Source organism: Ovis aries, chromosome 15 (assembly GCF_016772045.2).
Source record: "Ovis aries strain OAR_USU_Benz2616 breed Rambouillet chromosome 15, ARS-UI_Ramb_v3.0, whole genome shotgun sequence".
Lineage (NCBI taxonomy): Eukaryota > Metazoa > Chordata > Mammalia > Artiodactyla > Bovidae > Ovis > Ovis aries.
In genome coordinates, this window is record NC_056068.1 from 7,735,796 (window position 1) to 7,763,576 (window position 27,781).

Sequence of the window (27,781 nt, forward strand, 5' to 3'; positions counted from 1 at the left end):
GTCTCAAACTACTTCCCCTAAAATGACTGAAAAGGATGACAGAGTCACATTCATCAAAGTTCAAAACCACCTAAACATTCCATAAGATGTGAATAATTAAGAATATGACCCAGGGTATTATCATATAGTCACTAAAAATAATTACAATGAATATATAGCAATGTGGACTTCCCTGGTGGCTCAGATAGTAAGGCATCTGCCTACATCATGGGAGACCCAGGTTCAGTCCCTGGGTTGGGAAGATCCCCTGGAGAAGGAAATGGCAACCCACTCCAATACTCTTGCCTGGAAAATCCCATGGATGGAAGAGCATGGTAGGCTACAGTCCCTGGGGTTGCTAAGAGTCGGACATGACTGAGCCACTTCAGTTTCATATAGCAATAGGAGAAGCCTTATACCATAACTAGTTAATTTTACAGAAGAAAATAAGACCAAAGTGTTTATACAATGATCACAGTATTATCATTAACACTTTAGAAAACAACTCTCTCCCATGCACCCATTCTGAATTAGCTACTTGAGGATGTGCTTCAAGAAAGAGCAAGCAAAGGGAGAGATGAAATCAATATGAAGACAATGACAGAAAATACAGGAAAAAAAGTGAAATTAACCTAATGAACTGTGCAAGCTGTTCATAGGATAAACAGAAACGTAGAGGGCTCTGTGACAAGGTAAACAAGAAGGAAATCTCCTTTAAATATTGTGTAATGGGGAAGCCAATTACAAGCCTAGAATGAGCTAAAACTGTGAGAAAGGGATATGTCTTCATGGGTACATGAAAATGGATCATTATATTGATAAGAAATGGATAAACTGATTATAAAGATCAAAGTAATTTTATCTTGGGTAATTTAAGCCAGTTTAAAACAGCAGTAATAACAGCAATACTTTAGGCTGTTTATTGCGTGCCAGGCACTGTTACGTCTCCTTCATTAACCTATTTATTCCTCACAACAACCCTTTGATGTGCGTAGTGACTAGCCTTGTTCTACAGATGAAAAGAACTGAAGCACAGGGTTTAACAGCGTGCTCCAAGGTTATATATCTAGAAAGCACTGAAAAAAGAAAAGAAAAATCACTAATATGTTAGTATTCATCTACACAGAAAATCAAGACGTTCCTATCACAAAATTATTAAAACCAATGGACATAGATTGATATATAAAAAAAATTACTAGCCTTTACACAGCAGTTTCAACCATAAAACAAAAATGCGTTTCTACTAATCAAAGAATTCTATTCAAAATTTCAATGAAAAGAAGACACCCAAAAATAAAATGGGGGGAAGAAAAGATACATAAAATCTTAGGGACAGTTCAATTCACCATTTTTAATCTAATAACTTAATAGAACTCCAGTCAAAAATCCCGAAGGAATTTTTGGAGAGAAAAGTAAACTTGCTCAGCAGATCTACGAAGTATAAGAACACAGGGCCAAAACAGCTAACACTGTTTTAAAGAAGCATAAGAATGGGGCCATGTCTTACTAAATAATTATAATATGTAAGCTGTGGTATATAACAGTGTATACAGTATGTCAGAATGTTATATATATATATATGTATGTGGTATATATTCACATGCAAAGCTAGAGTATTCAGAAGCATGGTGGTAATATAGGGGAAGAATAGATTATGGAATACAACAGAGATCGAGAAAACATACATACTTTTCCTGACTTTGTTTCTATTCTACCTGAAATGATAAATGAGTACAGCTAAACAGTTCCGTTAGATGACGAGCTTGGCTGCACAGCCTTTATGTCTCTCCCAGTATCCTGTGACTAAGAATGCCCAGAACAGCGCTGTGTGCGTGGAAGGCACGGAATTTCACTGGCCGAAGGAAGCTTTCGGCAAGTGCAGCAGTGTCTTTTTTTATGCTTTGGCACAAGGCCGCTAGGTTTCAAAACCATACAGAAAGCTGACCCGGGAGCCGTGAACAATGCTGTCAGGTTCCTTCACTGGATGGGGACCCTAGTCCAGTGTGTGCGTTTTTCAGATTCTTCGCTGCATGACATTACCCTTTGGTAGCACTCTGTGTCTAATTTATTTTTTTGAAAGCATCATGTAATCCATATTTATTGAATAAACAAGTGAGAGAATGAATTAAACATATATTGCTTTTTTAAAAAGAGACTGAAAAACAAGCACTTTATGCTGTTTCATATTTACAGCTATACACAGAAAAAAATTAAACCAAATTAAAACACAGAAAGTGAAAAGTTCAAACCTTTCGACCACTTCTATGTCAAAGCAGAATCGTTTATCAATTGAATCTGTCTTTCGTCGGATACAAGATTTTAATTTAAACATTTCTGGTGAGCTAGTAACAAGGCCATTCTGAAACAAGAGGTGGAACATATTTTTGACATGATGACAGAGTGAACTGAAATATATTAAATATACCATCTAAAGTTTCCATATTAAAATAACTCAGAGCACAGTTTATGTATAAAGGTCATATTCATGCCCCATTTCTATAAATATTAATACAGAGATGTCTGGCTAATGTTAACTTCCCAACTGTAATACACCAAACAACTTATTACTAAATTAACCACATATATATGTTTTATTCAAAGAATTCTGAGAATTCTGTGCCTAGCACCCTTCAACATATTTACTTATCATGTTAAATTATACTATAATGTGTATATATTTGAATCAGAGCTGTGGAGTATTAAATGACAGCTGACAGTTGACTCCAAATCTCAAGAGAGTTACCAAAATAATATAGCTCTAGTAGATACTTGTTATAACGTTATTACTATCATGCATACCATGTGATTCTTCTGCTGGTAACCAATTGCTAGTTTGCTTCTGAAACCAAACCTCTTTGGACAGAATCCAACATAAGCTCAATGCATAATTCTCTTCTATACCTGAAAAGCCATTCAATTTTAAGGAGAATATTTACCTAATGCTTGGTTAATTCTATTATCTCTGGTTGCAAATCTTATAGATTTACTAATAGAACTCTGGCTTAGTCTGTTTATTATCTCACTACTGTCACATGAACTCACTCCTGGGCAACAGCTTTTCTTACGAAAACTTGAGTAGAAACTAAGGTGTGATTACAGCATTTAACAACTTCCTGTGATGGTAGCAATCTAAGATTTCTTTTTCTCTGGTATGTTCTTCTTTACTTTATATCGGTCACTTTGAATTATTAGACTCTATTGAATGCCCAAGCACAATAAGTTTCAGTTGATATATTTGAATATGTGCCTAAATTAGGTCAACATTTACTACTCCATGATCTATACCACAAATTAGGTGGGGAGTCACTTACTTTCTACCACCTTTATCTTCTAGTCAGTTAAAAGGAGGCGAGCCTCAATAATCTTTAGGATAACTTCCAGCTCTAGGATTCTCAGATGATGGCTCAGTCATCTTATTTGTAGGTCTCAGCGTCTGCCATATTCATATCTTAACTCACAAAAAGATTGCAAACTACGTGCAATAAAGGTGCTGCACTCTCCAGCACTTCCGCAAACAAAGTACACTTAGTTTGTACTGTTCACCACCCATGTGAGACATTCAGTGACTGACTTCAAGGGTACATGAGCACTCACTGTTTTCTTTTGAGAAACTTTGTTGGCCAGCATTTCAGTAAGAAGGACTCAGTGCTTGCAGGGACTGTGGGATGCAGGGACAAACACGGGCTCCCACAGGAAACCACCAGGAAGAAAGAGGCGGACTCCGAGAGCCTCAACCCGCCCCTGACAACCTCTGTGGGCTGCTGGCAAACCAACACCACAAACGACTCTGCTGCCAGGAATGTGAGATGCCATTCACCAAGGTGTCCATATGTGTAATGCAACTGCTTATAAAGATTCATGGCCAAAGTGAAAAAGAAGTACTGGCTGTTCTTTTTAAGTGATCAAGGTCATTTAAAGTGAGGGAAAACTTTTGTGACTTTTCAATTTTTAAAAATTGTGAACACGTTTATTAGAAAAATAAGCACAAAAGATTTTTATTTCCATTACTTAAATAACAAGTTCAGTCAAAAAACAATAGAAAAAAAAATGACTCACCATTTTCCCACTGGATTTCACTTCTGAAACACTCATTGTAAAAGTTTTACTTCCTTTATCATATGTACAATAATGTTTAATCCATGTAAAACCAAGAGGTCCTAATGAAAGGAAACAAATGATACAGACTGTTAATATATGAGTTGCATCTAAGTTTGCACAGTTTTTGATGCTATGAAGTAAAACCGAGGATTTCCATAGACCATGCAAGTCAGTAATGCTTATTGTGAGTGAGAAAGGCCAGACTGGAGCTACAGTGGTGTAGGGTAGAGTGTCTTGCAACCAGACAACTTGGCTTAATTTGCAGCTCTGACACGTACTTGGTAACCTCAAGAGTTACTTTAGCTCTCAGCTTCAGTTATCTCGTCTGTGACAGTGGTTTACCCACGGATGTGGGAAGGATGAGAAGGAACAGTCTGAGGTGCTGTAACAGGTCTCCTTACATCTTCCTTTGTCGTCTACTTGCGAAATTGCCAGAAATACCTTGCTCAAAATTTAGCCAGGTTATTTCATCCTTTTGTTCAAAACTCTCCAATCATTTCCCACATCTCCCCAGATATAAACCGAAGGCTCCAAATGATCTGGATAGAAGGATATTATTGGTCTTACTGCCTTTTGCCTCCTACACTTGCTAGTTACACTGGGCCCTGCTGGTCTCTGAACATGGAGAATGCATTTCTACCCCAGAGCATTTCCACTCACAGGATGACTCTTCCTTCAGATGCCTGCATGACTTACACTGTCACTTCCTTCAGTTTTTTTCCTAAATGTCACCTTTATAATATGGCCCTTTTCTGTAGAGATAGCTAATATCACAACACCTTCACCATGACATTTCATTTCTTATCTCTCTCTCTTTTTTTTTTTTTGCTTTACTTTCTTCTCAGCAGTTAACACATATATGATCACCACTTTACTAATTCATCCTATTTATTGTCTGCATCCATCACTAGAATCTAAAGCTCTATGAGAGAAGGAACAAGTGATGTTCTGTGGAATAGCATATTCTTAATCCATAGAACAGGGCCAGACACATAGTTGCTCCTCAATAAAGATTTCATGAATGAAGGAATGAATTATTCATCTTTCTCTAAGACTTTTTGACCACAGAGCTGTTCCCTTTTAACACTAATCTGAAAAATATTAAATTCAAATCTCTCTTTAAAATGAAGGGTTTCCTTGGTGTCTCAGACAATAAAGAATCCGCCTGCAATGCAGGAGACCAGGGTTTGATCCCTGAATAGGGAAGATCCCCTGGAGAATGGAAAGGCAACCCACTCCAGTATTCTTGCCTGGAGTATCCCTCGGACAGAGGAGCCTAGTGGGTTTACAGACCATGGGGTCAATGGTGCTGGTGGTAAAGAACCCACCAGCCAATGCAGGAGCTGTAAGAGATGTGCATTTGACTCCTGGGTTGGGAAGATCCCCTGGAGGAGGGCATGGCAAACCACTCCAATATTCTTGCCTGAAGAATCCCATGGACAGAAAAGCCTGGTGGGCTACAGTCCAAGGAGTCAAACACAACTGAAGCAACTTAGCATGCATGCATGTCTAATGTTCACTATCTTTTTCTCCATAAATATAACCTCGCTGGGGTATGCAACCCTTTCCCTCTGCATACCACTCTGTCATCCAGTGTTCTCCTTAAAAACTGGTTGATGCTGCTTCACCTGGGCAAACAGATAAATCACGAGTTCAATTATTTCATGACCTCGGTAGAAGACTTCATCTTTCCCACAGGGAAGCCAATTATCTTGCACCCAAGTGCCCTAGTGGGCTGAGTAGGTTGAAAACGGAGCTTGTTTCCTAAAGCTTCTTCACACAGGGTCCTATCTGGATTAACACCTGGATCTCTCTAGCAACAATTATATACAATGTTATTGCTGGCTGTGTTTTATAACAATGTATTCAACACTAAGAAGCAGAATTGTGAAAATGCACCACTTGAGAAAAGTGTTTCATGAGCCATTTGAATTTTTCCCTGTAATAATAGTGCCCTTGGTGTCATATGTAGCTTTAATACTTAAACCACTCCAGACTTTAAAATTATGGGGTGCAGCTACGTACTTGGTAATCACAAAGGGTTACTGCAATTAACTTCAATTCTGTTTGGGGACTATTTCACACTGTAATACTTAATAATACTTGTTGATAACTCTGTTACATGTGGTGTAAAATACTTAAAGGCTTAGAGTTGATTAGTAGAGAGTGGCTGGATAGAAATCTTTATAGTGATTTTACTTCTTAGGAAGCAATTTATGAAGCAATATTAGCTATAATTTTTAAATAAAGCTGCTGCAACACTCTGACGACCTATTAGACCCAAAATGTTTCATCCTGCCTCTATGTTAACTTCAGAACCCCATGCACTTGATCTTCAAGTGTGCTGCACACACATGCTGCTTTCTTTAAAGTTGCTTGGCACCAGGCCACGGCAGATGTTCTTAGGCAAGTGATTCTGAAGTCCCTAAAAAAAAGTCTGGGAAAATAAAATTTATTACAGCTCTGAAGTTTCAAACCAAAACAAGTTTAATTATCTTATCCAGTGATCATCTGAGGTTGCTGGGATGATGCCTGTGGATTGGGAGGGAATTAACATTCACTGGATACCTACCGTCAACATTTTATCTAGGAACTTTTAAAGTCAGACATTATGAAGAGCACTTTACATAAAAGAAAATAAAGCTTAAGAGCAGCAGATGGTGCTGCTTTCTTCATTAAGAGGGCACGTGGTTGGAGTTGTTCTTTTTAGAGGAACGATACTTCTCAGGAGTTGTTTTAAGAATTAAATGACATAAATACAAATTGCACAGAATAGGAAGGGCTCCTGGAAGTACAGTGGTATTACTATGCACCACTACTGATAACAGAGACATTCCATATACATTACCTCTAATTCTTACAATGTTATTATAAGATTGGATATAAATATCCCTCTTTTAAAAATGAGGAGACTGAGCTCAGAAAGTTGCCTATGCAGAATCATCCAGTTAACAGGTGACATAAAATTCCAATGTAGTTCTATCTGACTCTGGACCCCATGCTCTTTCTGCTTAAACTGGAATCTACCAGAATGCAATTCACTGTATACCTGGAGGTGGGTAACATACAAACCACATACTCAGATGAAGTGGAGTGCTGTGTCTAAATAGCAATCATCTGCTACCATCCCATTAAATCCATCTCCATTTATCAATCAGTTTACAGCTCTGATATTTACTATTAATCACTGGTTGCTAACTGTGTAAGTCTATCTGTCTTGTACCTCCTACAACTGAATAAACATCTTGGAGCCATATTCTTCATCTCCTCTTTTGTTCTCCATAAGACTTACTCAGTGATAGCAAGAGCACAATCAATATGTCTTCGTGAAATGGTCAGATTTTCTTAATAAAAATGCTCTCAAAGATTCCAAGAAGAAAGCGGCTTTGAGTACTTTTTCCTCTTGGAAAAATAATTCCAAAGCATATAATCCCATTCATTTTCCTTTTTAAATCCTAGGCAAAAGGAAGAAGTGAGGATGGTAAGTGAGAATGAAAGGAGTGAGGGATTACAGTGAGGCAAAATAACACTTTTGGAGTGATGAATACATGTGTTATGTTGACTGTGGTGATGGCTTCATAGGTAGATATATGTAGCAAAACTGATCAAACTGTACATTTTAAATATGTGCAATTTATTGCATGCCAAGTGTGCCTCGCTAAAGCTATAAAAACAGCACAGGCGGATATAGAGTAAAATGGAGATGGACGCTGTGCTGGGAACAGGAAGAATGTCATAAGAGAGGATGCTACAAATAGAGGGGAGCCTTGAATGCCATGCCAGACCACGGCCATCACAGGAGAGGCACAACCAAGCAAGCACTGCAGAGGAAGCTGCTGTAAGCTCTCTGAGAAAGGACTGAGGCTGATAAGCCTGGAGGCAAAAACGAACAGTAAGGAGGCCAGCGCAAGACTATGGAGATGGAGAGAAGGTATGGGTTCACAGGTTATCAAGGAGATAGACAGATTTGGTCCCAGGCTACAGAGACACTGGAATTGAAGATTTACCTGAGTTCTGTAGCCTAAAAGCAGATGTTAGAGGGATAGGAACTCTCAGAGAAAAGGTCAGTGCCACAGAGGGCTTTATGATCATTTCAGACTGACCCAGAGAAGAAGTCAGGTATCTGAGAATACAAGATATCAGCATCAGACAGGGGCATAAAACACTGCATTCTGTCTATGCATCCAGACCCCAGATTATTAAAGGGCTTATGCTTTTAGTGAAGTTGCTCAGTTGTGTCTGACTCTTTGTGACCCGTGGACTGTAGCCCACCAAGCTCCTCCGTCCATGGGATTCTCCAGGCAAGAATACTGGAGGGGGTGCCATTTCCTTCTCCAGGGGATCTTCCCGACCCAGGGATCGAACCCAGGTCTCCCACATTGCAGGCAGACGCTTTAACCTCTGTACCACCAGAGATCCAAATGTCTAACAGCTGGGGAATAGGTAAGCAAACCTTGGCAAAATCCAATGGATGGGCTACCAAGTCGTGGCTGAACAGGACATATGTGAAGATTATGAATACAAGAATTTTGCTAGGTAATCCAAAGCTTTTTTGATTAGAACATGATATTGTATACCCACAATGATTTTAGCAACTGTGTTAACAATAGGAGTGAGGGGAGACATCAAGAAATAAAGTATTGCTGAGCTGCAATGAATAAAAAATCTTTGGGCAACAGGATTGCACCTCCTTTACCAGATGCAGACTTGACAAGCCTCACTATCCACATATTCCTCTACTAGGCACAGAACTTCTCCATGTACCCTCACACTGAGGCTCTCACATATGGAAAAACTATTCAGTATGTAGACTCTTTCTTAGGGTCCTGAGTTAAATCCATATACTCTTGCATATATGATCAATGAATTGGTCTTTTCTCATGACATTCTTGAAAAACCTATTTATTATATTTTAATTGTAGACTATAAAGGCAGGACATTAGATTCATCATTTTAACATCTGAAAACAGTAGACTGGTCAAGGTAGATAGCTATGAGAAGGAAAATCCTAAAACCAGATCCCCTGAGTCAGCAGCCCACTATCACCAATGTAGTAATAAATGTTTGCTGAGACTACTGGATCAAACTGTTATCTGCTTCTGTACTGTTAAGGAAAAAATGACAATCATCTGATCATGTCAAATATAAACTACCTTGGCATATTAGTGATCACTTTGCATTATGCCCCCAAAACTTTCGCACTCAACATCTACAGCTTCCACATCTCAAACCCTTTAACTATAATGTCTTCAGGAAAACTACCATGATCTATTGTCTAGAGATGGGGAAACTTAGGGCAACGTTACTCCATGTTGTCTTCAAGTCCACATGTGTGAGAAAAACTACAGAAAGTGAAAATAGGCATTTACCAACTTTTAGAGCAATCTGAGATTACTGCACAATCCACGCACGTGATTCTGTGTTTTATGAAGACCCTGGCCCATGATGCACTGGAAATGCAAACAACTGTTCCTTCAACACAAAGAGTAAGAGAGTGCTTTAGGGCATTCTGGGTTGAAACAGAGAGTTAATTTAATCACTGGTTCCACTTAATGACAAAAAAAGGACTCTAGTTATACAAGTTTGAATGGCTTTTATTAACTTTTGTGAGAAAAACTTTCTCAGTGTGAGGCAATTATAATAATGCTCTATTGGATCTGAAGCTTATTTCCCAACACCAGGAAGTAAACAGTGCCAGTTTGAGATCAGGTAATTGCCAGATTTACTCCTGAAAACTGTCAGAGCACAGAATTAAATGAAATAATGCTGCTGAAGGGGAAAACCACTACCAAAGTCACCAAGATGATTCATCTGATAAAGGCTTTGGGTTTCAATTCTCCATGAAACTTTGCATTGAGATCAGGCACCATAATTAAATTCTAAAACTGAACTCATGTTACGGTATCATCACGAAAATTCTAAGTTCCAAGTTCAACAACATACCAGCTTAGAGAATCCAATGGTGAAAAGTGGAAAAACTTCCACATTCAGTGATAGTCGCTGGCCAAGCAGACCATATAGGATAAAGCTGTTAGGAATTTCAGTCTTCCTTCTTGAAGGAAAAGCAAGTAACCAACTCACGTCTCATAGAAACAGAAGGTTAATCTTAAGAGACATTAATTTACATCTTTGCAACTCACGTTTCTCCTGGACATACAAGTAGCCTTCCATTGTCCACTGGCTGGGTGGTCTGTAATCTTGATTGGCAGACTTCATCCTCTGCATCAATCGCTCTACCTCTTGTCGAGTACTTTCAAAATTATTCCTCGTCTTTAGTAAACAGAAACAACAATTTCATTCAGTGTTTTCTGCCAGTTTTGAGGAACACCCAGTCTAAGGTTTCAAAACTATAAATGGTGCAAAGGATAACCTTGACTCTTTCAGGACTGTTTACCATATCCATCACCATCTACATTGAATCCTATGCTCTAATTTTGAATTGCTTTAGTGAAACTTTTCTGAATGACCTCCTGCATGTTTCTCTTTGCATCTGTGTATGTGAGTATTTTATCCAATTTCCCACTTAACATTGTCTAGGGAACAACTTATAGCTTTACAAATATAAGATATTAATTAAAATAACATTTTATATCCCATAATACCTAAGATTAAAAAAAAGCAGATACACAGCCACTTAGTTTGTTTTGAGGGTTAAAATAAATTCACATAGTTCTGATATATGTGGCACTTATCAAGAAAAAGGTTCATCATTTTTATTCCAAAAACCTCTTTGAAGAAATATCACTTACCTTGTTTTCCCGAAATCCTAACATAGTTATCAGGAGGTCAATGCATAAATTAACACATAAAAATGAATAGGTTTCCAAGTTCTAATGTCTTCTACTTTGGAAATAATTTACTTACACCATAGCAAGTTTACTTAAGATATAGAAAGTACATGGCTTTTCTCTATGAATATCAATTTTGCATTCAGGTCATATTATCTCAACAATACGTACTTGGAAACATAAGAATAATCACCAACCTGTGAGGCAGTGATGATTATCATTCTGTTACGGCCCCTAATAAAAGATCTGAATCTCAAGGTAAAGTTGGGAAAGTTTTCTTAATTGCCACTTTTGCTGCTTTTCCCTTTAAAACATAAGGATATGAATTTTTTCCGATACTTCACCTGTCTCTTGTTCTCAAATCCCAGGAATCTTACAGCAATTGCATTTAATATGGAAGTAATAAAAATACTTTGGGTTTATAATTTTCCCTTTTAATATTTACTGAGAAAGCCCAAATGGATTCCATATTGAAAAACAGTGGAATGAATTGCATGTGAAATTGATTCTGCGAGAAAATCTAGGTTAAATAAAAAGCTAAATGCAAAACACAAGTAGAATAACTGCAATTACTTATTTCTCATGGTACGCTCTGAATACATATTTCTATTTGCTGAACATCTTTACAACGGCAAAAATCAGGTAAGGAGTGAAAGGCATGCTTTTTATAGAAAATTAAGTGAAACCTTCACAAACTATTTTAGCTAGAGTACCAGACACGGTTTCAGAAATAACTCTTCATTTACACAAAATCCTCAACAATTAAGATTTTGTTATTGGCATCATCGACTCAATGGACAAGAGTTTGAGCAAACTCTGGGAGACAGTGAAAGGACAGGGAAGACTGGTGTGCTGCAGTCCAGGAAGTTGCAAAGAGTCCAGACATGACTTAGCAACGGAACAACATATTTGATAATACAGAATAGATCGGCTAGCTTTTTAAAGTGTAACTGGTATTCAGTACATGTAAATCAGAATTCGTATAACTGCAATCAAATATTAAAAGGATTTACTGGACAACTTTACAAAATAAACTCTGCCAGAAATAGGGTGTTTTTAAATAATTCTCCCTGAAGCTTTAAAGCAGCTTTTATGGATGCTTGAAAGCCACATTTAAATTTATTTTTAGAAAACAGTAAATATCAGCTATAAAATAAACAGCTTCAGGGAGGAAAGGGACAGAGCATGAAAGTCCATTGTGAAAGTCCCTTTCACAAATACAGAAATACTGCCCTCTCAGGAAATACAACATGCCTAGGGTCACTCGGCAAAATAATGAAAACACTAGATAAAGGTAACAGTTTCCAAGGTTTCTGCACTCAGATATTTTCATTTTCATGAAATTTGGCAGTATATGATTTTCAAACATGAGATTAGCTCTTATTTTAAAAAGTTAATAAATTTATTAAGTGGTTTTTCTAAATGAGTGAGGCTTTATTGTACTCAGATAAGTTCAGCTTGGCTATAACTCAGTTGCCCTGGGATCACCTGATTAACGAAGCAGAGGCAATGAGAACAGTTATAGTCTTACGTTCTGCAAGTTGAACTGCAGCTGTTGTTTATATGGTGCAAATTCCTGGGCGAGTTCATATCCCTCGTGGTAAAAAGTAAACAAACCCTGAAGGAATGATAAAAGCTGCAAAAATAAAGAGATAAAAAAATAAACCATAAAAATGTGTTTTTTAAAAAGGATGATCATCAACTAAAATAAATTAGAGAAATTATATTTCATTCTAATTCCTCTGGCTAGTAAGTTTTGAATATCCTCAACTAAGTTGGCACTAGAATTACAGATACGAAATGGAAGCCATGGAACCTAATTTTTACTTCCTTTTTGGCAGACATGATTTAACTTTTAGGTCTTGTCATGGACAGTTGTCATGTTAACTACTCTTCAAATGCACTGACAAAATATCCAGGAGAGAATTAATGGAAATAAAGATGAAAATAACACAGTTCAGTTCAGTATAGTTGCTCTCTCACGTTCGACTCATTGCGACCCCATGATCAAGAGTCTTCTACAACGCCACAGTTCAAAAGCATCAGTTCTTCGGTGCTCAGCTTTTTTTATAGTTCAGCTCTCACATCCATACATGACTACTGGAGAAACTTTAACTTTCACTAGACAGACCTTTGTTGGCAAAGTTATGTCTCTGCTTTTGAATATGCTGTCTAAGCTGGTTATAACTTTTCTTCCAAGGAGCAAGTGTTAATTTCATGGCTCCAGTCACCATCTGCAGTGATTTTGGAGCCCCTCAGAACAAAATCTCTCACTGTTTTCATTGTTTCCCCATCTTTTTTGCTATGAAGTGATGGGTCCAGATGCCATGATCTTAATTTTCCGAATGTTGAGCTTTAAGCCAACTTTTTCAGTTTCCTCTTTCACTTTCATCAAGAGGCTCTTTGGCTCTTGTTCACTTTCTGCCATAAGGGTGGTGTCATCTGCATATCTGCTGCTGCTGCTGCTAAATCACTTCAGTCGTGTCTGACTCTGTGCAACCTCATAGATGGCAGCCCTCTGTCCCCAGGATTCTCCAGGTAAGAATACTGGAGTGGGTTGCCATTTCCTTCTCCAATGCATGAAAGTGAAAAGTGAAAGTGAAGTCACTCAGTCGTGTCCAACTCTTCACGACCCCATGGACCGTATATCTGAGGTGACTGATACTGCTCCCGGCAATCTTGATTCCAGCTTGTGCTTCATCCAGGCCAGCATTTCTCATGATGTACTCTGGATATAATTTAAATAAGCAGGGTGACAATATACAGTTTTGATGTACTCCTTTCCCGATTTGGAATCAGTCTGTTGCTCCATGTCCAGTTCTAACTATTGGTTCTTGACCTGCCTACAGATTTCTCAGGAGGCAGGTAAGGTGGTCTGGTATTCCAATCTCTTTAAGAATTTTCCACAGCTTGTTGTGAGTCACACAGTCAAAGACTTCGGTGTAGTCAATAAAGCAGAAGTAGATTTTTCTGGAAGTAGTTTTTATGGAATTCTGTCACTTTTTGGATGAGCCAACGGATGTTGGTAATTTGATCTCTGGTTCCTCTGATTCTTCTAAATCCAGCTTGAACATCTGGAAGCTCACAGTTCACATAGTGTTGAAGCCTGGCTTGGAGAAGTTTTAGCACTACTTTGTCAGCGTGTGAGATCAGTGCAATTGAGTGGTAGTTTGAACATTCTGTGGCATTGTCTTTCTTTGGGACTGGAACGAAAACTGGTATTTTCCAGTCCTGTGGCCACTGCTGAGTCTTCCAAATTTGCTGGCATATTGAGTGCAGCACTTTCACAGCATCATCTTTTAGGATTTGAAATAGCTCAACTGGAATTCCATCACCTCCACTAGCTTTGTTCGTAGTGATGCTTCCTAAGGCCCACTTGACTTCCCATTCCAGGATGTCTGGCTCTAGGTGAGTGATCACACCATCATGGTTATCTGGGTCATGAAAATATTTTTTGTATAGTTCTTCTGTGTATTCTTGCCACTCCTTTTTAATATCTTCTGCTTCTGTTAGGTCCAAAGGGTAATGGGCTTCCCTGGTGACTCTGATTGTGAAGAATCTCCCTGTAATGTAGGAGACCCTGGTTTGATCCTTGGATCAGGAAGATTCCCTGGAGAAGGGAATGGCTACCCACTCCAGCATTCTTGCCTGGAGAATCCCATGGACAGAGGAGTCTGTTGGGTATACAGTCCATGGGGTCAGAGAGAGTAGGACATGATTGAGCAACTAACAGCAACTAACTAATCCTAGAAGAGATTCTAACCAGAAGTCGGAGATCAAAAATGTGCAGATGTGAGGAATACTGAACCAGTAAGCCAGAAATAAGAAGTACCCAAAGAGAACGAATAAGGATGGCCAGGTGAAATTCAGGAAAAGATCACGAGGTGGCAGTACTGGTTTATGTAATAAACAGACAGTATTTTAGCAAGCAGCAGGAAAAACTCAAAAAAGAAGCAAGAGTTGAGCAAAAACATGGAGCTACATACAGATCTTTTCATGTAAGAGTTAGAATAAAATTTTCTTTGCAAAAGCACAATTTCTATGACCCTAGCTTTCTAATCCCACATTCATATGCAATTATTTATGATGTTTTTATTTGTAAAGAGCAGCTGTCCATGGAGTTATCAGACATGGTCAATAATATGAAATGTTATAACTTGAAAATAATTTATTTAAATTTTTCATTTAATTTCCCGGGATTTTATTCCATATACATGTCTACCAATTCAATCTCTCCCACAACTTCTTCCTACAGTAAAGTTAGAAAACACATTTGAGAAGATGCTAATATTTTTCTAATTCAAATAGCATGTCTGTAAACTTTTATTTTATATGAGGAAAGAAACACAGTTTGAAATCATCTTCATATGTGAATAATATCCTGTCATTTCCTCTGTCTGGGGAAGAAGGAGGATTCAGTCAAGAATCAACTGGTATGTGTGTTATGATTTCCAACAGTTAAATACTGGTTCTGCAATGATCTAATGCTTCTCTTCCTAAACAAGTTAACTTCTTACAAAATCATACACATTTTGGAAAGCATATACTTTCAAATTGGTGTTAAGTTGTTACATTTTAAGGAATTTCCTTTCTTTGTTCAACAGTTCCTGATGATGTATCAAAATACATTGTTTGTAACTTTAGAATTATTTTATGCTGTCAATTTTATATCAACAAATAATTATTAGGGAAACTAAAGATTTAATAGATAACCCTTTAGTAAAAGGATGCTACATACATTTATTAAATTGTTCAATAATTTAAGATATATAGTCTGCACATATTGTGACCCAATTTAAAAGAACTGTATCTTAAAATAGTATTAAAAAACCTTTAATTAACCATGGCATAGACATGTAAATTTAGAGATTTTCAGAGACAAAATAAGAAAAAGCCTTTGAAGTATATACTTAGGCAACAGTAGCCTTCTAAATACTTGCACAGTAGTTATGAATTTGTTGCAGTAATATTGTTTCATTTCTTAATGTCTATACTGTCTTACTAGGCACTGGGTATCATAAAAGAAAGATACTATTGCAATATTATGTAAAGTATAGAGAATTCAACTTACAAAGGAGATACTTTAAGAACATCTGCAATAAATATTCCTATAAGACACCCAATTCCCTGAGATACTTTTTCTACTGGCAACTTTTGGTAAAATTCAGTTTTGCTTAGTAGTAAACAAGTATCTTTTAATCTCACAGTGCATGCTGAGGACAATTCTTTAGGGCGTAGAGAAAAATTATATACAAAGAGTTTTCCACCTTTTACTTTTGTTCCACATCTACTCTGGAAGCAGCATTTGAGAAAGTTTAATCAAGACAGCATGTATGACATAATTGCCTCTAGGTGGTGGCAAAGTTAAATGTTTAGTTCATTTTATCCTTAACAAATTCCATGATGCTAAATCAAGGAAAATTAACAGGGCAGCCTGACAGTCTTTAGGAATTGCATTTCCACTGTGTCACTTTCTTTGTTCAATGTGCCAGGGTGGGTGGGGTGGTAGGGAAAAGACTATTGTCTCAGCTTACCTTAAAGTAAACCTAAAACTTTTAACATGATAATGTCAATAACAATAAGCCAGTAGGTAGATTAGATTTTAATATTAAGAAAGGCACTTTTACCTTCAGGAAAAACTCATATAGCACTCTATGATTCGCAAGGGTTTTACAATCAATTTACATAATCACCGCAACACACTGATCAAAAGTAAAAACTGATACTGCATTAATGGATGAATAATCATTCGTGACACTGTATAGGAGACAGGGATCAAGACCATCCCCATGGAAAAGAAATGCAAAAAAGCAAAATGGCTGTCTGGGGAGGCCTTACAAATAGCTGTGAAAAGAAGAGAAGTGAAAAGCAAAGGAGAAAAGCAAAGATATAAGCATCTGAATGCAGAGTTCCAAAGAATAGCAAGGAGAGATAAGAAAGGCTTCCTCAGCGACCAATGCAAAGAAATAGAGGAAAACAACAGAATGGGAAAGACTAGAGAGCTCTTCAAGAAAATTAGAGATACCTAGGGAACATTTCATGCAAAGATGGGCTCCATAAAGGACAGAAGTGGTCTGGACCTCAAAGAAGCAGAAGATATTAAGAAGAGGTGGCAAGAAAACACGGAAGAACTGTACAAAAAAGAGCTTCATGACCCAGGTAATAACGATGGTGTGATCACTCACCTAGAGCCAGACATCCTGGAATGGGAAGTCAAGTGGGCCTTAGAAAGCAATGGAATTCCAGTTGAGCTATTTCAAATCCTGAAACATTATGCTGTGAAAGTGCTGCACTCAATATGCCAGCAAATTTGGAAAACTCAGCAATGGCCACAGGACTGGAAAAGGTCAGTTTTCATTCCAATCCCAAAGAAAGGCAATGCCAAAGAATGCTCACACTACCACACAATTGCACTCATCTCACATGCTAGTAAAGTAATGCTCAAAATTCTCCAAGCCAGGCTTCAGTAATACGTGAACCATGAACTTCCAGATGTTCAAGCTGGTTTTAGAAAAGGCAGAGGAATCAGAGATCAAATTGCCATCATACGCTGGATCATGGAAAAAGCAAGAGAGTTCCAGAAAAACATCTATTTCTGCTTTGTTAACTATGCCAAAGCTTTTGACTATGTGGATCACAATAAACTGCGGAAAATTCTTCAAGAGATGGGAATACCAGACCACCTGACCTGCCTCTTCAAAAACCTATATGCAGGTCAGGAAGCAACAATTAGAACTGGACATGGAACAACAGACTGGTTCCAAATAAGAAAAAGAGTATGTCGAGGCTGTATATTGTCATCCTGCTTATTTAACTTCCATGCAGAGTACATCATGAGAAATGCTGGGCTGGAAGAAACACAAGATGGAATCAAGATTGCCAGGAGAAATATCAATAACCTCAGATATGCAGATGACACCACCCTTATGGCAGAAAGTGAAGAGGAACTAAAGAGTCTCTTGATGAAAGTGAAAGAGGAGAGTGAAAAAGTTGGCTTAAAGCTCAACATTCAGAAAACAAAGATCATGGCATCTGGTCTCATCATTTCATGGGAAACAAATGGGGAAACAGTGGAAACAGTGTCAGACTTTATTTTTGGGGGGGCTCCAAAATCACTGCAGATGGTGATTGCAGCCATGAAATTAAAAGATGTTTCCTCCTTGGAAGGAAAGTTATGACCAACCTAGATACGGTATTAAAAAGCAGAGACATTACTTTGCCAACAAAGGTCCATCTAGTCAAGGCTATGGTTTTCCATTGGTCATGTATGGATGTGAGAGTTGGACTGTGAAGAAAGCTGAGCACTGAAGAATTGATGCTTTTGCACTGTGGTGTTGGAGAAGACTCTTGAGAGTCCCTAGGACTGCAAGGAGATCCAACCAGTCCATCCTAAAGGAGATCAGTCCTGGGTGTTCATTGTAAGGACTGATGCTAAAGCTGAAACTCCAATATTTGGCCACCTCATGCAAAGAGTTGACTCACTGAAAAAGACTCTGATGCTGAGAATGATTGAGGGCAGGAGGAGAAGGGGACAACAGAGGATGAGATGGCCGGATGGTATCACTGACTCGATGGACGTGAGTTTGAGTGAACTCTGGGAGTTGGTGATGGAAAGGGAGGCCTGGCAAGCTGCGATTTATGGGGTCGCAAAGAGTCAGACACGACTGAGAGACTGAACTGAACTGAACTGAATCATTTAGCAAAGCCATAGCAAGTCAACAAAGGAATAACTTATTCACAATCTCTCAGCTGATTAATCACCAGGTCACAGCTTAGTTGGCAAAGAATCCACCTGCAATGTAGGAGACCCTGGTTTGATTCCTGGGTTGGGAAGATACGCTGGAGAAGGGATAGGCTACCCACTCCAGTGTTCTTGGGCTTCCCTTGTGGCTCAGCTGGTAAAGAATCTGCCTGCAATGCAGGAGACCTGGGTTTGATCCCTGAGTTGGGAAGATCCCCTGGAGAAGGGAAAGGCTACCCACTCTAGCACTCTTGCCTGGGGAATCCCATGGGCAGAGGAGCCTGATGGGCTTACAGTCCATGGGGTTGCAGAGTCGGACACGATGGAGTGACTTCACTTTCATTTTTCACTTTCTTACATTGGAGAAGGAAATGGCAACCTACTCCAGTATTCTTGCCTGGAGAATCCCAGGGACGGGGGAGCCTGGTGGGCTGCTGTCTATGAGGTCACACAGAGTCGGGCATGACTGAAGTGACTTAGCAGCAACAGCTAGCATGGGAGTAAGGGGCAGGCCTCTGAAGCAATCTGGAGTAATTCCAGTTATTTCAGACGACTGATGCCCAAACTGGGCAGAACTGGAATAATGAACACAGGGTGATACTGGAACAAGGACAGACATATGCATCAACAGAAGAAAACTCAGAGTCTGAAATAAACTCAGATATCTATGAACAACTTATTTTCAACAAGGGTGCCAAGATCATACAATGTGTAAAGAATGGTCTTTACAGCAAAGAATTCTTTGATGACTGAAGAGCCACATGGAAAAGAATGGAGTTTGACACCTACCTCAGACCACAGACAAAAACTAATTATAATTGGGTGAACTGAAGAGCATGTGTATTATATCCCAATAAGAGTGTTTTTAAAATATACAAACACTTCTCATAAACAGAGCATCATAATGTACTAAAAGAGATCAAAGCCTCATATAGACGTCTACATTTGGCCACTGAAATCTCCAAGAAGACTGGAAAACTAGAGCACAGGCAAGGCATAAATTTTCATCCTGTACACATGTCTGGCCTAGGAGATAATCCTGTGGTTTTTGCTGTTCTTTACTTGGAGGAAAATGAGAGAAAATTGCAAGGGATAGCTTCTGAATGACCACAGAGTGCTTTAAGTCTAATGTACGGATTGAACGGGAATGAAAAAGTATCAGTATCTAATGCAATGAATGAGAAAACCGAAGAAAAGAGTCATGGATGGAAAGAGGTCAGTCAGTGTGGCACAGGGGACAACTTGTCAAAGGGTAATAATCAGAGAAGGTGTGTTGTTGCAAAGTTGCTAAGTCCCATCTGACTCTGCGACCTCAAGAACAGCAGCACGCCAGGCTTCCCTGTCCTTCACCATCTGCTGGAGTTTCCACAAACTCACGTCCACTGAGTCAGTGATGCTATATAACCATTTCATCCTCTGCCACTCCCTTCTTCCCTTGCCCTCAGTCTTTCCCAGCCCACGGTCTTTTCCAATGAGTCAGCTCTTCACATCAAGTGGCCAAAGTATTGGAGCTTCAGCTTCAGTCCTTTCAATGCATATTCAGCGTTGATTTCCTTTAGGAATGACTGGTTTGATCTCTCTGCTGTCCAAGGGAGTCTCAGGAGTCTTCTCCAACACCACAATTCAATAGCATCAATTCTTTGGTGCTCAGCCTTCTTTATAGTCCAACTATCACATCTGTTCATGACTAATGGAAAACCATAGCTTTGACTATATGGACCTTAGTCAGCAAAGTGATATCTCTGCTCTTTAATATGCTGTCTAGGTTTGTCATAGATTTTCTTCCAAGGAGCAAGCGTTTTTTAATTTCATGACTGCAGTCAACCACCCACAGTGATTTTGAAGTCCAAAAAACTAAAGAAAGAAAGTGAAGTCTCTCAGTCATGTCCAATTCTTTGCGACCCCACGGACTGTAGCCCACCAAGCTCCTTGGTTCATGTGATTTTCCAGGCATGAATACTAGAGTGAGTTGCCATTTCCTTCTCTAGGAGATCTTCCCGACCCAGGGATCGAACCTGGGTCTCCCGCATTGTAGGTAGACACTTTACCATCTGAGCTACCAGGGAAGCCATTAAAAAAAAAAAAAAAAAATCTGTCACCGTTTCCACTTTCTCCCCATCTATTTGTCATGAAGTGTCAAGGGACTGGATGCCATGATCTACATTTTTTGAATGTTGAGTTTTAATCCAGCTTTTTCACTCTCTTCTTTGACTTTCATCAATAATAGGCTATTTAGTTCCTCTTTGCTTTCTGCCATTAGAGTGTTAGCAACTGCATATCTGAAGTTTTTGATACTTTTCCCAGCAGTCTTGAGCCCAGGTTGTGCTTCATCCAGCCCAGCATTTCTCATGATGTACTCTGCAGAGAAGTTAAATCAGCAGGGTGACAATATACAGCCTTGAATACTCCATTTGCAATTTGGAACCAGTCTGTGGTTCCATTCCTGTCCTAACTGTTGCTTCTTGACCTGCATACAGATTTCTCAGGAGGCAGGTCAGGTGGTCATATTCCCATCTCTTGAAGAAGTTTCCACAATTTATTGTGATCCACACAGTCAAAAGTTTTAGCATAGTCAATGAAGTAAAAGTAGATGTTTTTCTGGAACTCAATTGCTTTTTTTATGATCCAGTGGATGTTGGCAATTTGATCTCTGGTTCCTCTACCTTTTCTAAATCCAGCTTCAACATCCTGAAGTTCTTGGTTCACTTACTGCTGAAGCCTGGCTTGGAGAATTTTGAGCATTTTTTGCTAGCGTGTGAGATGAGTACCATTGTGCGGTAGTTTGAACATTCTTTAGCATTGCCTTTCTTTGGGATTGGAATGAAAACTGACCTTTTCCAGTCCTGTGGCCACTGCTGAGTTTTCCAAATTTGCTGGCATATTGAGTGCAGCACTTTCACAGCATCATCTTTTAGGATTTTCAATAGTTCAGCTGGAATTCCATCACCTCCACTAGATTTGTTTGTAGTAATGCTTCCTAAGGCCCACTTTACTTCACACTCGATGATGTCTGGCTCTAGGTGAGTGACCATACCATTGTGGTTATCTGGTCATTACGTCCTTTTATGTATAGTTCTTCTGACACTTGTATTCTTGCCACCTCTTCTTAATCTCTTCTGCTTCTGTTAGATCCTTGCCTTTTCTGTCCTTTGTTGTGCTCATCTTTGCATGAAATGTTCCCTCGGTATCTCCAGTTTTCTTGAAGAGATCTCTAGTCTTTCCCACTCTAATACTCTGTTACAGTGTGCAGGATTCTTACTGTGGTGGCTTCTCTTGTGGCAGGGCACCAGCTCTAGACTCAAGGGCTCAGTAGTTCTGGTGCCCAGGCTTAGTTGCCCCAAGGCCCGTGGGATCTCCCAGAGCAGAGATTGAACCCACATTCCGTGCATTGGCAGGTGTATTCTTAACCACTGGACCACCAAGTCAATGAAAAAAGTATGGAAGAACAAATGAATGAATGAATGAACAGATATGAACACAGATTCAATTAATTAAAAAGCCAAAACTTTCTGAAGTCATGGCTATATAGTGCCTCAGCAGTGAAGACTCACTGGAGTTCCTAAAGATGAATTTCCAATATTTCAAGGGGATGGAATTCAAATGAAACAGAGCTGAAACTTCTTTGGTGAAGAAACAAGGCAATAAAGAATAGTCAGATTATCTTTTCAACTAAATGGGAATGAAGAAGGTAACATGGCCATCAATGTGATAAAATCCAGTAGAAAGACCAGGCCTTTACATGATGGATTTCTAAAATGAAGTATAAGAGATGAGTCAGTTAAATAGATAGAATGCATTTTTCTGACTTCTCCAAAATTCTTCATGGTCTAACAGTCACTGCAAACTTCAAACTTTCAGTAACAGTACCTATAACTAAAACCAAAGACTAACAAGCTTTTATTTAAATGTATGCAACCTGAGGAGAGCTTTATCGTTTCATTTTTTTAGAATGACTGCACTTAGATTTTCAGCAGAATAGAAATCTAACTTTTAGTCCTACAATGTCTTAAAAAAAAAATAATACTGTCTTATTTTCTCACTTTAATCTACTCTAAATTTTCTACACTAAGGTTAACCAATTATATTGAAAATGAACACAAAATCTTTTGCTTTCAGGACCTGAAAGTCTACATACTATCTGGGAGACCTTTTTAACTTAGCAAGTAGTTGTTCAGTTTCAAAATTATTCACATCTATTAGAAAAGCTAAAAAGCATTTTATAAGTATAATTCATGATATAATAAGCTAAAGAGCTAAAGCATGTTAACTAAATTACCTTAGATTTTTTCAGACAATGATTTAAAAATAAATTAAGCAGTCTAAGGGATGAGTATTAAAAGGAGCATGCTTCAGTTTATATTTAATTGCTTATTTTCATTTTCCACATGACGTTTAAACATAATACAAAAAGACTGAAGTCTAAAAAAATAAAGTGAAAATGTTCTTATAGAATTTAGATGCATATTTTGAAGCATGTTAAAATTAAAAACGTGGTTTTGAAAAAGCTTTACTTGGCTTTGAAGCACACAGATAAATGACTCATCTAGTTGAAGATCTAGCGATCTCTTCAAGTTTCTCTTCTTGTTTTCTTATCTAGTGATGACAGTCCATGTGCAAGCTCACACTAGCTTATTGGTGCTTATGACAAACCAGGTACTTTGTGCATTACCTGCATCAGATGTGACAATTCTGGGAACTACACACAAAGTTTATCCCCGACTAACAGATAAAAACCTGAGGATCACAGAATTGGAAAAGCATTCCAAATTCACAGAGCTGTAAGACTGAGGCCAAACTTCAACTTATAGTCACTTAACCATTATACTTTGTCTCTGCGTGAAAAGCAGCCAGTTACCTGTGGCCTCGGGAGACAACTTAAAACAGAACTATGAAAGAAGGATGGAAGATCAAGTGAATGAATGAACAGATATGTTCATGGACTCAATCATCGTTACCAACGTGAAGAAAAATCTCTTGTTTTCTTCTTCTAATTGTTAAGGAATTAAAATAAATTTACAGTCCAGTTGTCTAGGGTCATCCATTTTATTTGGTCAGAGCAAGCAATAAGAACTAACTTTGCAATGAAGCAGTCTTTAAGGTTGTTGGTGGTATGAAATAGTTAACTCTGGACTTGGGTTCTGGCTTCCTGGTTCTCCCTCTCTTTAGGTTTGTGACCTCAGGCAACCAATAGTCTTTCTGTGACTTAAGTTCCTCATCTTGAAGGATAAAAACTACCAATAATAAAGCCATGGAGGGGTTCACATGGGAGAATGCGGAAAACACAGGACACAGGATAGTTGCTCACAAAACACTAGTCCCAACTACGTACGCTTGCAGGATACAGTCAAAACATCCACCAACTGCCGCTGAATGAACCGTAAGGGAGTGAAGTTATAACAAGATTATTTCAGTTTTCTGAGCCACAAACTTCATGTTCCATAACAGACTTCCAAGACAGGGCATTCAACTCTCTTACGTAGGCTGTTCATGTTCAGCTACTTCTCAATGTTTTTCTCCTAATCCCTCAAAATTCTCGTAAAATCTGGGCAACTGTGAGAAATAGGAGGATCTTACAATCAAGAATCAGGAAATCATATTTCTCCCTCTCTGATCTCTTTTCCCCCATTACAGACCTGAACTCACATATCTTGTTGGCAAATCTGAAAGAATACAGTCTAGCACTGCTAGACAGAAATATAACACAAACTATAAATGCAAACTAATGTGAAAATTTTGATTTTCTAGTAGTCACAAGAAACTTAAACCAAGTGAAATTTAATATTTTATACAGTGTATTCAAAAGATTATCATTTCAACATATAATCAATATCAAAGAGGATTTAATGATGTTTCTTTAAAAAAGAAAGGTTTTCTTTTTTGTACTAAGCCTTTGCAATCTAGTATGTGTTTCAGGTTTGGAGCACATCTTAATCTACACTAGTCTCATTTCATGGGTTTGACAGTCATACATAAGTAGTTGCTACCACACTGAGTAGTGTAAGTCTAGAGATCATGAATTAGCTACCATTGCATTCCAAATAAACTATGATAAACAGGGGAAAAGGGCCATTAAAATCATATAGCTAATGGAGAACTGAGTTTAAAAAGCTGGCTTTCTGTATACTTCAAAAATAGTAATTTATAAAAAAAAATATATAAATGTCCCTCTTTTCCCATATACTAGACCCAGATTCTCCTAGGAATAATGAAGCTGTAGCAACATCTTTCCCTGGTACCGCCTGAATATTCTGTAGGCATTTTATCATAAGTACAAGTTGACCTTTAAATAATGTGGGAATTAAGGGTGCCTATATGCTCATGCGTGTGTGTGTGCACACAATACACACACACACCTTTTGGAACTCTGTGTATAACTTTACAGACCAGTCATGGCATCTGATGCTCTGCATCCGCAGACCCAACCAACCCGCAGACTGTGTAGTACTGTGGTATTTATTGAAAAACATCCAAATATAAGTGGGATCCACACCGTTCAACGTCGTATTGTTCAAAGGTCAATTATAGGAGGATCTTGACGTTAACTGAAATCATGGAAAATTAGTCTCAAATGATCATCATAAAGTAAGAATGTTATTTAATGGGAATCAACAGGACTATTTATATTTTCTACTTGCTATCACAGAATCTGTTTTAAGTCACATTCCTAAAGTACTTTGCTTTACTCTAATGCTTATTTGTCAAACAAATCTCAGCTAAACTAGCACAGATTGCTTCATTTCTTCAATATAAAGCTTTACACAACAGGAATTGGATTTCTGCAGGAAATAACCTTCAAAGATATTAAAGTATCCTCATGTGTTTCTATCTTTATAGCTCCTGGGGGCTTTGTTTTTAAAACCGTAAAGGCTTTTTTCCTCTAAATTAATTTGTAAATGTATAACCTAAAGAGTAGCAAGCCCATGTTCTAGTGCTCCCATTTCTATTCTTCTCAGTACGGGGGTGGAAATTAAGTAAAATCCCATGGATGAGACTTTGTGGCTGGAAATGGACTGAGAGAGACTAAACTGACAGTACTATTTGGTTTGGCCAGACATTCTAATAAGAAAAATCCAGCAGCCAGGAAAATATTTTGGAAGAAGGACAAATTTAACATCGACCTTGACTGTGGTGTCACCAGAAAGGCATGCATTACAGAAGACTTATCAGACCATCCCAGTATGGGATACCGCAGAGGGAAGGAAGAAACATTTCAGTTGAAGGACAGTTTCCACTTCTCTACCTGTATTGTCACATGAATTCACAAATTCTTAGCATTCCTTCTGTGACCTGTGAGCAAATGATTTTACAACCTTTTCCTTATATACCTGATGTCATCTTACAGAATGGTTTGGTTCACTGTTCCCAGACAGGATAGGCTATAAAAGAGTCTTGGATGGGGAAACGGGCTACACGGGTGCCTCTTCAGAGGAGAGAGTTACTACAGCTGTGGAAGGATCATTCCAGGTGTGCGGAAGACCCGCACAGCAGATGAGCAGAGTATCTGCAGGGAATGGGAACACACAAGGAAGGAGGGTGAAGGCAAAGCATCAGAACTAATGGGGACACTCTAGCAAAGAGCTGACATTCAGAAATCCCAAGAGGCAGGCCAGAGGGAAGTGTGCCAACAAGGAGACAGGCTTCAAAAACCATGATATGACTCAGAGGCAGGACCTACTCCATGAGAAGAGGAGTAGGAATTTTAAGAATTAGTCATCTTCCTTGATGAGGGCTTGTCAAGCTGACCCTATGTCCAAGAAACCCAGCTGAGTTTCAGAAAGCCAAGTGAAAGTTTATCTGACCCCAAAGCATCTGCTAAATAAGAGGCTATCAATTCAAACTAGGGGGTTTGAGGACTTAGTGATTGGCAAACAGAACTTGGGAGTCAAGGCTGTCATCACAGTGAAAGCCGCTCAGTCCTGTCCGATTCTTTACGATCCCACAGATCCCATGGATCCTATACAGTCCATGGAATTCTCCAGGCCAGAATACTGGAGTGGTAGCCTTTCCCTTCTCCAGGGGATCTTCCCAACCTAGGGATCGAAGCCAGGTCTCCCACATTGCAGGTGAATTCTTTACCAACTGAGCTATTTATATAATAGCTAAATTGTTAAATTCTTGAGCCTGTGGTGTGGTCTCCAGTCCCTTAAAGCCTTCGAGGTGAAGGGTTGGTCTTGGAAACCTGCGAAGCGGCCAGTAGAAAGGCAGGCGGCTCTAGTCGAAGGGACAGGAGTGAAGCAGGGGTACAGAGCCAGGCAGGGGCTAAGACTCTTCATGGACTCTGCTCTGTCCCAGTTTCCCATCACCTTTAGGTAATCACTGATGGGTTTTCATCAGGAAATAAAATTTCCAAATACATTTAGAAATGTATTTTCCCTTCTCCTTACCATCCACTAAATTAGGAATAGGGTATTTTATTGCTCATAATAAGTAGTTTTTTTTTTTTTAAATAAACTGACATAGGAAGAAAAGATGGGTTAAATTATATATTTGATTTCTTAAATATTTTATGATCAATATCCTATCATCTTGACTATAGAACTTACCATTATTCATCACAGATGATACCTCATGAAAATGCCTATTCAGGCAATATTGTAATATATTAAGGTATTACTTGGGAAAAAATGCCAAGAAAACGAAGTAAGCTTATAAAGACCAGCCACCTGTTCTTTTCTGCAATGCAGTTTACATTAGGGAATCCATTACTTTTTACACTGACTTAGGAAAATAAATGACTTCACTGGAAAGTCAGGCAGGTCCCCGCCTTGTAAGGAAGCAGAGTGGAACAAAGGAAGAAATACAGCCTTACCTTCTCTCCCTTCAACTAAAGGTTTGATAAATGGGTCACTGTAGCGGGGAGGTGTTTTCCCTTAGGTATATGTAATATACATACTTTAATGTTAAGTTTTAGGCTTTTTAAATCAACAGGCTATTTCAGAGCAGTGCTAGATTTACAGAAAAGCTGAACAGAAATTAGAGCTCACACACCCTCCCTAGCCCTTACCCACACGAGCTCCCATTATTAACACCTTGCATCAGTGTGGCACATCGGTTACGAAATGATAACCCAGTACTGACATATTATTATGAAAGTTCATAGTTTACATTACAGTTCACTCCTGGTATTGTACCTGCTACAGGTTTTGACAAATGTATAATGAATAATATGTATCGG

The 27,781-nt window shown here is 38.6% G+C and overlaps 1 protein-coding gene across 1 annotated transcript in view; it reads right to left on the reverse strand.

The window, feature by feature from the left end:
• The window catches only part of ARHGAP42 (Rho GTPase activating protein 42), a 335,206-nt gene that overhangs the window by 61,432 nt on the left and 245,993 nt on the right, over nucleotides 1-27,781 (reverse strand). Inside the window, exons 7-10 of the mRNA XM_004015979.6 lie at nucleotides 12,397-12,501; nucleotides 10,218-10,347; nucleotides 4,036-4,136; nucleotides 2,229-2,338 (exon numbers count right to left, since the gene is read on the reverse strand). Of these exons, the coding sequence (XP_004016028.2) occupies nucleotides 2,229-2,338; nucleotides 4,036-4,136; nucleotides 10,218-10,347; nucleotides 12,397-12,501 (446 nt within the window). The remainder of the gene's footprint in view (nucleotides 1-2,228; nucleotides 2,339-4,035; nucleotides 4,137-10,217; nucleotides 10,348-12,396; nucleotides 12,502-27,781) is intronic.